Below are 12,655 nucleotides of genomic sequence, written 5' to 3'. Positions count from 1 at the left end.
TTTCGAACAGATCTTCTCCGCTGACTTTGAACGTCACAAATTCCTCCAGCCATACTGACTGCCCAGATCCGTTTGCTAATGGAGCAGACATTCAGATTAGCAATCTGGATTACCGACTTTCCCGAAAAGAGCTGCAACAAACTTTGCAGGGTACCTTCACTAAACACGGCAAGGTAAACAATCCCACCCGTCATCAAGGCTGCTGTTTATACTTAACTTATGGGTGTGGGTGTTTTTAATGGTCTTAAATGCATTTTTAAATTATTTCAATTGCGTTAGCATTTCAGAATTGTAAGCCCAAACATGACTGTTCAGTACAGTGGTACCTCGACACACGAGTTTAATTCGTGCCAGAGCCGAGCTCGTATGTCGATCAATTCGTATCTCGAACGAATGCATTTAGATTTGGCTTTTCGCGGCGAGATAACTGGAAAAAATGGAATTCTTGCGCCACCTAGTGGGCGCTCGGCTCGTATCCCGAATTTGAGCTCGAGTGTCGAACAGAAATTTTGCTCGCGTCTCAGCTCGTAACTTGGAATACTCGCATGTGGAGCAGCTCGTATCTAGAGGTACTACTGTAGTTGCATAAGTACATCAATACAAATTGCTGTGATTCCATTTTGAAGATCACACTAGTCTCCAATTTTGCTTTCTTTTAGCACTAGCAAAACCACTTATATGCCGCTTCACAATCTTTTACAGCCCTCTCTAATCAGCCTCTTGCCCGCAACAATCCAGGACCACATTTTACCCACCCCAGAAGAATGGGAGGCTGAGTCAATCTTGAGTCAGTCAAGACCTAGAGGTGGAGCTCTTGCCTCACAATCAGGACGTTGTGAGTTCGATCCTAGGTAGAGGCAGATGTAAGGGTATCCTGCTTGGGCAGGGGGTTGGACTAGATGACCTGCCAGGTCCCTTCCGACTCTGTTTATCTGTATCTAAGTTCGAATTGCTGGCAGTCTGCAGTACAGTGATCCCTCGATTTTCGCGGGGGTTGCGTTGCCAGACTGCCCGCGAAAGTCAAATTTCCGCGAAGTAGAGATGCGGAAGTAAAAACACCATTTTTGGCTATGGGCAGCCAAAAACTACCCCCGCGCACCCTTTTCCAAGGCCGCGCAAGGAGACGGGCTTGAAGTTGGGGGCGGGGAATGACAAAATTGCGGAGGCCGGCAAAGATTGTTTTGAATGTCGGCCGTCCTCGCCCCCCCAGCGCCTCCGGCCCCCTTGCTGCTACCCACCGCCCGCCCGATCCACCCCTCTCACCGGCTTTCTTGGGGCATGGGTCCTCCTGCAGCAGCGCTGGCGGCTACGGCTTCTCGTCCTCCTCATTCGTCCGGCTAGCTGCTCTGAGCGCTTTGAGAATGCCCGCCCCACCCGTCTCGCAGTCCCTTAGCTGAGAGCGCTTTCGTCCCAGCTGTCAGCGAGGGGGCTGCAGGAGAGGCGGGGCAGGCGTTCTCACAGGAAGAGAGCAACAGACAGAGCGAGATAGAAAGGAGAGAGGGAGAAAGAGAGAGAGAGAGAACAAGAGGAGGGGAGAGTGGAAGGTAGAGAGAGAGAGAAATGATAGAAAAAAGGGGAGAAAAAAAGAGAAATGAGAAAATGATTGAAGCAGAGAATGACAGGAAAGAGAGAGAAAGAGAGAGAAGTGACTCTTGGTGATGACGTATGACGTCATCGGGTGGGAAAAACCGTGGTATAGAAAAAAACCCACAGAGTATTTTTTAATTAATATTTTTTGAAAAACCGTGGTATAGAAAAAAACCCACGGAGTATTTTTTAATTAATATTTTTTGAAAAACCGTGGTATAGCGGTTTCGCGAAGTTTGAACCCGCGAAAATCGAGGGATCACTGTACTGCATTCTAATCTCTGTGGAGGGGAGGAGGATGGAAGGAAGGAAGGAAGGAAGGAAGAGCAATAGCAACAGAAATAACACTTAGATTTTTATACCGCTTTACAGTTCTCCCCAGTCCTCTCTAAGCAGTTTGCAGAGCCAGCCTATTGCCCCCAACAATTTTGGGTCCTCATTTTACCCACCTCGGAAGGATGGAAGGCTGACTCCAACCTTGAATCAACCTTTTGATATGATTTTTTGTCTTTTTCCCTTTTTTTTTTCATCAGGTAAAGAATGTAGAACTTAGCCCTCACACCGACTATCAGTTGAAGGCTGTCGTTCAGATGGAGAACCTTCAAGAGGCCATCACTGCGGTCAACAGCTTGCACAAATACAAAATTGGGAACAAGAGGATCCAGGTCTCTTTAGCCACTGGGACTGCCAGCAAATGTCTGCCACTGATTAGGTAAAATGACAGCAGCTATAATATATTCTGCAGCTCTTTATGTCTCTGAGCTGATAACATTCTGTGGATTAGAGCAAGGGGGTCCCCAAAGTACGAGGGTCGTCCAGAAACTAATGCACTATTCTATTCTATGACCAATGCTGGTCCTTAATGTGCCCGTGTCTTTTTTTTTTTTTTACAGTTCCGAAGCAATATCCATTCTTCAGGATGCCCCCGCCTGCTGCCTCCCGCTTTCCAAATTCACTGAGATTTACGAGAAAAAGTACGTGGGAAACTTTGCCCCCTACCGAGTCCGACAAACTCAAAACTCGCTGTTTGCAGTCATTTTGATCTGGAATTTAATCCCTGCTGCAGGTAGTCTCTGACTTACAACCGTTCGTTTAGTGTCCGGCACTGAAAAAAGAGACTCCATTTTTCACACTTAACGACCATTTGCAGCATCCCCAGGATCACATGATCAGAATTCTGTTGTTTGACAGCCGATTCATAGTTATATCAGTTGCCATGTCACGGGGTCACGGGATTCTCCTCTGCGAGCTTCTGACAAGCAAAGTATCAATGGGGAAGCCAGGTTCACTTAAGAACCCAGTCACTTACTTATCAACTAGATCAGGGGTCGGCAAAGTTGGCTCTTCTATGACATATGCACTTCAACTCCCAGAATTCCTGAGCTAGCATGGTCAGCTCAGGAATTCTGGGAGTTGAAGTCCACAATTCATAGACGTCAATGGGGAAGCCAGGTTCACTTAAGAACCTAGTCGCTTATCAACTTGATAGGGGTAGGCAAAGTTGGCTCTTCTATGACATATGCACTTCAACTCCCAGAATTCCCGAGCTAGCATGATCGGCTCAGGAATTCTGGGAGTTGAAGTCCGCAAGTCATAGAAGTCAATGGGGAAGCCTTAAGAACCTAGTCACTTACTTATCCACTAGATCGGGGTAGACAAAGTTGGCTCTTCTATGACATATGCACTTCAACTCCCAGAATTCCTGAGCTAGCATGGTCGGCTCAGGAATTCTGGGAGTTGAAGTCCACAATTCATAGAAGTCAATGGGGAAGCCTTAAGAACCTAGTCACTTACTTATCCACTAGATCGGGGTAGGCAAAGTTGGCTCTTCTATGACATATGCACTTCAACTCCCAGAATTCCCGAGCTAGCATGATCGGCTCAGGAATTCTGGGAGTTGAAGTCCACAATTCATAGACGTGCCAACATTGCCTACTCCTGAACTAGATTAAGGCAATTCACTTAACTTATGGCAAGAAAAGTTGTAAAATGAAGCAAAACTCACGTAACAAACATCTCACTGAACAACAGAAATGCGTTCTGATTTAGGCTTCCTGACAAATCATAAAACACAAACGGAGTCCCCCCAAAAGGCCATGTTCCTCCCCAGCCTCCTTGCTGTCCGATTCTGCTGCCCGTTCCACAGGCCGCTGGCAGACCACAACGAAATGTTTGGGTCCATTGTAGTTGTAAGTCGAGGACTACCTGTATCCCAGGATGTTTGTAATACCTGCAAATGGCTTCTTTTGCTCTTTGGGGTCCCCACCCCCGCCATTTCACTTAAGCAGTGTCTGTTTCTGTGCTTCTAGGTTCGGCCACAAGCTGAACGCCTTGGACTTGCACAAGTTAACAGACATCGTCGCGATCCGCGATCAAGGCAACGGCCGCCTGATTTGCCTCTTGCCCAGCAGCCAAGCGAGGCAGAGCCCGTTGGGATCTTCGCAGTCTAACGACGGCTCCTCTGCTAACTGCAGCCCCGTCATCTTCGAGGAACTGGAGTATCATGAACCGGTCTGCAAACGGCATTGCGTGAACAAAGATTTCAAGTAAATTTCTCTTCCCCCACCCCTTCCCCTCCCGGCCGCCTTCTCTGCAATCAGTCTAATTAGGACCCCTTTTGGCTATTGAGCCAGGGTGGCACAGCAGGTAGAGTGCTGTACTGCAGGCCACTGAAGCTGACTGTATATCTGCTATTGCTAATCTATTGTAAGCCGCCCTGAGTCTAAGGAGAAGGGCGGCATAAAAATTGAATGAGTGAATGAATGAATGAATGAATGAATGGATTCGTGCCTTCTACTGCACGAATCCCAGCGGCCGATAAGGTCCCACAAAGTTGGCCTTCTCCGGGTCCCATCAACCAAACAATGTCGTTTGGCGGGCCCCAGGGGAAGAGCCTTCTTTCTCTGTGGCGGCCCCAGCCCTCTTGAATCAACTCCCGCTGGAGATTAGAACAGCTCCCACCCTCCTTGTCTTTCGCAAGTTACTCAAGACCCACCTATATCGCCAGGCATAGGGGAATTAAGACATCTCCCCCAGGCTTTCTTATATTTTATGTTTGGTATGTATGTGTTGTATGGTTTTAAAATTGTTGGGGTTTTTTAATGTAATTTTATTATTAGATTTGTTCCATACTGTTCCATACTGTTTTTATTGTTGTTGCGAGCCGCCCCGGAGAGGGGCGGCATACAAATCTAATAAATTGAATTGAAATGAATGAATGAATTGTAGAAGTAGGGAAATTAAAACTTCAAACATTTTTTTAATTAATACTTTTATTTACATATATAAACAATACAAACATATGCAATTAAGACTCACAAAGAATAAAAGAACCACAAACATATGAAGAACGGTTGCAGGAACTCGATTTGTCTAGTTTGATGAAAAGAAGGACTAGGGGAGACATGATAGCAGTGTTCTAATATCTCAGGGGTTGCCACAAAGAAGAAGGAGTCAGGCTATTCTCCAAAACACCCGAGGCTGGAACAAGAAGCCGCCCTGAGTCTGCGGAGAGGGGCGGCATACAAATCAAATAAATAAATAAATAAATAAATAATAATAATAATAATAATAATAATAATAATAAAGAAGCAATGGATCAAGGAGAGAAGCAACTTAGCAATAGCAATAGCATTTAGACTTATATACTGCTTCATGGTGCTTTTACAGACCTCTCTAAGCAGTTTACAGAATCAGCCTCTTGCCCACAACAATCTGGGTCCTCATTTTACCCACCTCGGAAGGCTGTGTCAACCTTGAGCCGGTGGTGAGACTTGAACTGCTGAACTACAGCTAACAGTTATCTGAAGTAGCCTGCAGTGCTGCACTCTAACCACTGCGCCACCCCGGCTCTTAGAACTAAGGAAAAATTTCCTGACAGTGAGAACAATTAATGTGTGGAACAAATTACGTTCAGAAATTGTGAATGCTCCAAAACTGGAAGTTTTTAAAAAGATGTTGGATAACCATTTGTCTGAAGTGGTGTATTGTTTCCTACCTGAGCAGGGGGGTTGGACTAGAAGAACTCCAAGGTCCCAACTCTATCGTTGTTGCTGTTGTTTTTACTATTATTGTAAACATTTAAACTGTGTGCTGTACTGTAGATCATTACATAGGCATGTTTTCTTTGTTCAGCTTCCTATAAAACTTAACTTGGTTGTTGATTCTGTTTGGTTGCTGTTGTTTTTTAAAGCGAACTCGACTTCGATCCCGACTCCTACAAAATCCCCTTTGTGATTCAGTCTCTGAAGGCGTTTGCTCCTCAAGTTCATAGCTTGTTACAGACCCACGAAGGGACAGTACCACTACTCAGGTAAAAACAAAAAACCCAAAAGTTTCCACAAAATGCATATTAAAAAATTGTTCTCTTTCATCCCTGACTTTCTCTCTTTCATAATGGAGCAGGTTCTGGGCTAGAAAAGGACAGTTGGCAACGAAGAGGCATACCAGGAACTGCATTTCTGCAGCCAAATCGATGTGTGTCTGTTTACACACACACACACACACAAAGAAATGCTGAAATTACAACCTGTCTTGTACAGAGGCACTTTGTACTTTTATTTATTGGGGCAAATCAGAAACCACAGAGAATTACAGTTCACTCTTAATTTGCATTTTCCGATTGGCTCGGTTGCTTATTTATTTATTTATCTATCTATCTATCTATCTATCTATCTATCTATCTATCTATCTATCTATCTATTTATTGGATTTGTATGCCGCCCCTCTCCGTAGACTCGGGGCGGCTAACAACAGTGGTAAAAACAACATTCTTCCTTCTTGCCTGGATTGCAGATTAATTGATGTCCTTATTCCATGCTTCTGTTTTTTTTTCTCTCCTTCTCTCTTTCCTTCTCTTTCCCTCTCCCCCCCCCCCCTTTGCATTTATTTAAGGCATTGTTTGAGAAAGAATCATATTTTCCTAGGGTTTTAATTTTCTTCTCCTCTGTCCCCATCCTCTTACCTCCACTCCTTCTCTTATCTTCTCTTTTCCTTTTCTACTTCCTCGTTCTCCTCCTTTCCCCGAGCGATTCTTATCCTAGTTCATCTCATGTTTAACCTGTTCCCATACATTTTAAAACTTAAACTCCTGAAAGGAAGGGTGGAGATGCATCCACTTCAAATTAATACTCGAAAATGAGGTGACTCCGGATTGCCCAAGTTCAGGATCCTTGTTGGATTTTTAAAAACTAATCCATTATTGCTATAGTTATGATCAAATCCAAATTGTACCGCTGCTTATTTTGATTAGAAGATAGGAAAGATATGCTGTTGTTTGTGTCTGGTCTCCAATAGTTACCCACAGTTTGTTCCAAGGCAAAGGGAATATAAATAGCCCTTTTTGAGCTAATTTTCTTTTTTTTCTTTTTTTTTAAAAGTATCTTTATTGAACTGCCACTTGACTTGTGTGCTATAGGGTTCCTGCTTGGGCAGAGGGTTGAACTTGATGGCCTTCATGGTCCCTTTCAACTCTAACAACAAACAAATAAAATAAATAATTATTTACATTTAAAACAACAGAATCCAAGTCAAAGAACATATAACAAAAACATAAATACAAGAACATACAACTTTATAATATAAAGGTTACTTTGGTATCAGAATTTAAGCATCTAACACTTAACATATATGCCAGCTATTCTACTGAGCCTTGTTCCTTACAGCCTATCTATATTTTATTCTATTTCGTTTTCTAACTTTATTGTAAACCTCGCTTTATAAATTACATATGGTTTATATCTCTTTGTGTTTCTTTTTCCGGGTTACATTATTTCTCATTATTGTGAATTGGTATTTCAATAGGAGTCAATGGGTGAGTTTAGCAAAAGTTTGTCTGCTTACTTAGTTGACCATTGTTGAAAGGATTTATAAGATTACTCTTTGGTTTTATTCGTTTTCTTTTTGAAGTGTATGCAATGCTAAAAGTTTCAAATATTTTTTTGGCTTAACCATTCATACCCCTTGTCCCAAGTGTTGTAAAATTCTGTATTGCCCTTTTCTTGGAGTTCCAGTGTTCGAGCTAATTTTCTTACGTTCATTTCTTCTTTCTCCCTTCACCCCCTTTTGTAGCTTCCAAGACTGTTACGCTTCAGAATTTAACAGTCTACAAACGGTTGAAGAAGGCCAGGGAGGCGTCCCTTTGGAGCACCTTATCTCCTGCGTTCCTGGCATTAATATTGCTATGGCACAAAACGGCATCAAAGTTGTAAAATGGATACATAACAAGCCCCCACCTCCCACCACAGGTATTTTATTTTGCTCCTTGGCCACTGCCTATACTTGACCATTTATCCTGTTGCTCTCCTGGGGGTCTGAATTTGCAAAGGCAACCTGTGAAGCTGGAGGCATCCCACCTATATGAGGTTTGGGAGAACCTTTCTCTTCCCAGCCTACCATGATTGCCCACTGGCAACCAGGGACATCTTTTTTAAAATATATATATATATTGCAATTTTCCAAGTTAAAAACAAAACAACATATAAGACAAACATATAAATCACACACACATAAAATATGATTCCACTAATATTATTATTATTATTATTATTATTATTATTATTATTATTTATTGGATTTGTATGCTGCCCCTCTCCGCAGACTCGGGGTGGCTAACAACAGTGGTAAAACAACATGAACAATCCAATTAATAAAAACAACTAAAAAGCCCTTATTATAAAAAAACCAAACATACACACAAACATACCATGCATAACTTGTAATAGCCTAGGGGGAAAGGATAACTTAACTCCCCCATGCCTGGCGACAAAGGTGGGTCTTAAGTAATTTGCGAAAGACAAGGAGGGTGAGGGCCGTTCTAATCTCTGGGGGGACTTGGTTCCAGAGGGCTGGGGCCACCACAGAGAAGGCTCTTCCCCTGGGGCCCGCCAAATGACATTGTTTGGTTGACGGGACCCGGAGAAGGCCAACTCTGTGGGACCTTATCGGCCGCTGGGATTCGTGCAGTAATACAGCTTTGCTTCATTGGAATTCTTCCTTCCTTCCCAATTCTACAATTTCCTAGTTATGTCTATTGTTTCATACCTAAACATTTTTTATCTTTACCTATTCATTAAATACACTATTAACTATTATCCAATAATTATATATTATATACATTACCTTACAACCGTTAATATTTAAGGTTACATCTGTCACATTTTCCCTTACCACATTTTTATGACATTTCATTCTTATTCAAATTCACACATATAATAGATTTCCTTTCTCATATTTTCTTTCATTATTCACAAAATAAGTAATTAGACTATAGAAACATAGAAGATTGACGGCAGAAAAAGACCTCATGGTCCATCTAGTCTGCCCTTATACTATTTCCTGTATTTTACCTTAGGATGGATGGATGTTTATCCCAGGCATGTTTAAATTCAGTGACTGTGGATTTACCAACCACGTCTGCTGGAAGTTTGTTCTTAATTCAATTTTTTGTTCTGTTATTTCCTCGATCCAATTTTTAATTTTCTTCCAATATTTCTTTGCATCGGGACAAGTCCACCACATATGATAAAATGCCCCTCGTGCCTGATTACATTTTCAACAGCTTGGCAACCATGAACATCTTGGAATCACAATTTGTGTGTTTGTATATTCATTTGTATCCCACCTTTATTTTTTTTTAAACCAACCTAAGGTGAGGAACATATTTGTTCAGGGGAGTTGTCCTTTCAAACATTTGAAAAGAACAAAGTGATTTACTCCCACATCAAATTATTTTTTTTTCCTTTGCTCATTTCCAGTAAATGGGATTAGTGTCTTAAAACAGGCACCAAAAATCAGGGACACATCTGAAGTTTCAGTTAAGATGATTTGTTGCTCATGCTTGCACTCAAGAATCTAGCCATCAATAATGGTCGTCCCTAAACATAAAAGTTAATTCAATTCAAAAGGGGCTGGACTTACACCACTTATGGGAACATAAGGACTCCAGGCTGATTCCTCTCTTGATTCCTCCCCCTGCCCTCCTACCATTAGTCTTATCAAGGCTCTTTGACTATGATATTTGATATTTCTGCTCTTTGACTATGATATATGATATGATACCTGCCTTCCATTGAGGACCTGTATACTACATGAGTCAAAAAGAGGGCGGGGAAAATATTTACTGACCCCTCACATCCTGGACACAAATTGTTTCAACTCTTACCCTCAAAACGTCGCTACAGAGCCCTGCACACCAAGACAACTAGACACAAGAACAGTTTTTTTCCGAACGCCTTCACTCTACTAAACAAATAATTCCCTCAACACTGTCAGACTTTCTACTAAATCTGCACTTCTATTCTACTAGTTTTTCTCATCATTCCTATCACCCATTTCCTCCCATGTTGACTGTATGACTGTAACTTGTTGCTTATATCCTAAGATTTTTATTAATATTGCTTCTTCATTGCTTATTGACAATCATTAAGTGTCGTACCATATGATTCTTGACAAATGTATATTTTATTTTATGTACGCTGAGAGCATATGCACCAAGACAAATTCCTTGTGTGTCCAATCACACTTGGCCAATAAAAATTCTATTCTATTCTATTTCTTGCCTTCTCATGCGTTCCTCCAAGTAAAGATGCCTTCTTGGTCTTCTCTCCTGTGTTCTAGAGCCTTGGCTATTGCGTTCAAAGAGCCCCGTGGGCAACCCACAGCTCATCCAGTTCAGTAGAGAAGTGATCGATCTCCTTAAAAACCAGCCCTCCTGTATTATCTCCGTCAGCAAGTTCATCCCCATGTACCACCACCATTTTGCCAAGCAATGCCGCGTGTCTGATTATGGGTATTCCAGGTTGATAGAGCTGCTGGAATCAGTGCCTCACGTTCTGCAGGTGAGTTCAGATGTTCTCCTCCTTTTCCTGAAATGTTGACCTCCAACCTAGAGGTGGAGCTCTTGCCTCACGATCAGGAGGTTGTGAGTGTCTCCTGCTTGGTCAGGGGGTTGGACTAGATCAGTGATTCTCAACCTTTTTTGAGCCGCGGCACATTTTTTACATTTACAAAACCATGGGGCACATTGAGGGGGGGGCGGCTTAGAAAAGCTTGGACAAAAAATTCTCTTCCTTTCGCTGTATTTCTCTCCCTCTTTCTCTCCCTCTTTTTTCTCTCCATCCCTCTTTCTTTCTTCTTTCCTCTTTTTTGCTCTTTCTCTCTCCCTCACTACCTCCGTCTTTCTCCCACCTTCCCTCCCTCTCTTTCTCTCTCTTGCTTTCTTTCTCTCTTGCTTGCTTTCTCTCTCTTTTTCTTGCTTTCTCTCTTGTTTTCTTTCTCTCTTGCTTGCTTTCTCTTTTTCTTTCTCTCTCTCTTGTTTTCTTTCTCTCTGAGCTTCGCGGCACACCTGACCATGTCTCGCGGCATACTAGTGTGCCACGGCACACTGGTTGAAAAACACTGGACTAGATGACCTGCAAGGTCCCTTCCAACTCTGTTGATCTGTATCTAAGAGCTGGCATCATGGGAAGATGAAAAAGTGACTCTTAAGGTGGTTTTACAGTTCACTTACGATCTTGGTGTGCATCAGAAATCCTGCTCTGAATGGTCATAAATTGAGCAGTCCTTCTAGTTTCTATGGCACCATCCCAAGTAATGCGACAAACTCTGAGACATTCGAGTTCCTCAGAGAACAGTTTGTTGCAGTGATGGCAAACCTTTTTTTAAAATTCATGTGCCAAAAGTGTGTGTGTGCAACTGCTGGCATGTGCCAACCATTCCGTCCCCATACGCATGCTACATGTGCCGCTACATGTGCACAATTCCACCTCCAACCCCCATCCCCATCCATGCACACAGGGCTCACTGAAGCCTGGGACATTGAAAACCTGGACAAAGGGGCAAACCGGAACTTTAGAAAAATGGCTTCAGGAAGTGCAAAAAACCGATACAATGGGCAAAGCGGAAGTCCATTTTTCCGAATTTCCAGTTTACTCATTGGGCAATTTTTGCACTCTGGGGCTTTAGGGAAGCTTTCCTGAAACCTCAGAAAGGCAAAACAGCCTTCCCCAAGGCTGAAAAGCATCTGGCTAGCACGCACATGCGCGCTAGAACTCACCTTGTGTGCCCTCCGATATGGTTATGCATGTCACAGGTTTGCCATCGCTGGTTTATCAGATACAGTGATACCTCGTCTTACAAACTTAATTGGTTCCGGGACGAGATTCTTAAGGTGAAAAGTTTGTAAGACGAAACAGTGTTTCCCATAGGAATCAATGGAAAAGCCATTAATGCGTGCAAGCCCAAAACTCACCCCCTTTACCAGCTGAATCGCCCGTTTTTGCGCTGCTGGGATTCCCCTGAGGTTCCCCTCCATGGGAAACCCCACCTCCGGACCTCTGTGTTTTTGCAATGGTGCAATTTCACTGAGGCTCCCCTCGCTGGGAAACCCCACCTCCAGACTTCCGTTGCCAGCGAAGCACCCGTTTTTACACTGCTGGGATTCCCCTGCTGGGATTCCCCTGCAGCATCACAAAAACACTGAAGTCCAGAGGTGGGGTTTCCCATGGAGGGGAGCCTCAGGGAAATCCCAGCAGCGTAAAAACGGGCGCTTCACTAGCAACGGAAGTCCAGAGGCGGGGCATCCCAGCGGTGGCGGTGGGTTTGTAAGGTGAAAATAGTTTGTAAGAAGAGGCAAAAAAAACTTAAACTCCAGGTTTGTATCTCAAAAAGTTTGTATGACGAGGCGTTTGTAAGACGAGGTATCGCTGTACATCATTTTGGCACAAGACTGGTGAAAGCCGAGACGGAGGTTTCCAACAGCTTCCACCTAATTGAAAGTAACAAACTCTGGAACAAACACCCTCCAGAGAGTTGGACTGCCCCCACAAGGCTTTAAAAACTTACCTTTGCCGACAGGCCCGGGACCACTGAGTCTTAGCATCTAGCCCCGGTCGGTGACTGAATGTATGGTGCGTGATGGGATGAATGCGGCTGACTAATTTTAAGTATTGGAGGTTTTAGAGTGTATTTTAAGTTAGATTTCTTACATGTTTTGTATTGACCTTTGTTGTGAGCCTCCATGAGTATACTGAGAAGGGCAGCATAGAAATCAATCAAATGGATGGATGGA

At 43.1% G+C, this 12,655-nt stretch overlaps 1 protein-coding gene across 1 annotated transcript in view; it reads left to right on the top strand.

The window, feature by feature from the left end:
* Positions 1–12,655, top strand: part of MARF1 (meiosis regulator and mRNA stability factor 1) — a 53,960-nt gene that overhangs the window by 13,270 nt on the left and 28,035 nt on the right. The window contains exons 4-10 of the mRNA XM_070760232.1: positions 2–173; positions 2,121–2,299; positions 2,481–2,561; positions 3,897–4,133; positions 5,780–5,899; positions 7,657–7,832; positions 10,204–10,424. Coding sequence (XP_070616333.1) covers positions 2–173; positions 2,121–2,299; positions 2,481–2,561; positions 3,897–4,133; positions 5,780–5,899; positions 7,657–7,832; positions 10,204–10,424 — 1,186 coding nt within the window. The remainder of the gene's footprint in view (position 1; positions 174–2,120; positions 2,300–2,480; positions 2,562–3,896; positions 4,134–5,779; positions 5,900–7,656; positions 7,833–10,203; positions 10,425–12,655) is intronic.

This window comes from Erythrolamprus reginae, chromosome 9, assembly GCF_031021105.1.
Source record: "Erythrolamprus reginae isolate rEryReg1 chromosome 9, rEryReg1.hap1, whole genome shotgun sequence".
Taxonomy (NCBI): domain Eukaryota; kingdom Metazoa; phylum Chordata; class Lepidosauria; order Squamata; family Dipsadidae; genus Erythrolamprus; species Erythrolamprus reginae.
The sequence above is the reverse complement of the archived record's forward strand: the minus strand, read 5'-3'. Positions and strand labels throughout refer to the sequence as shown.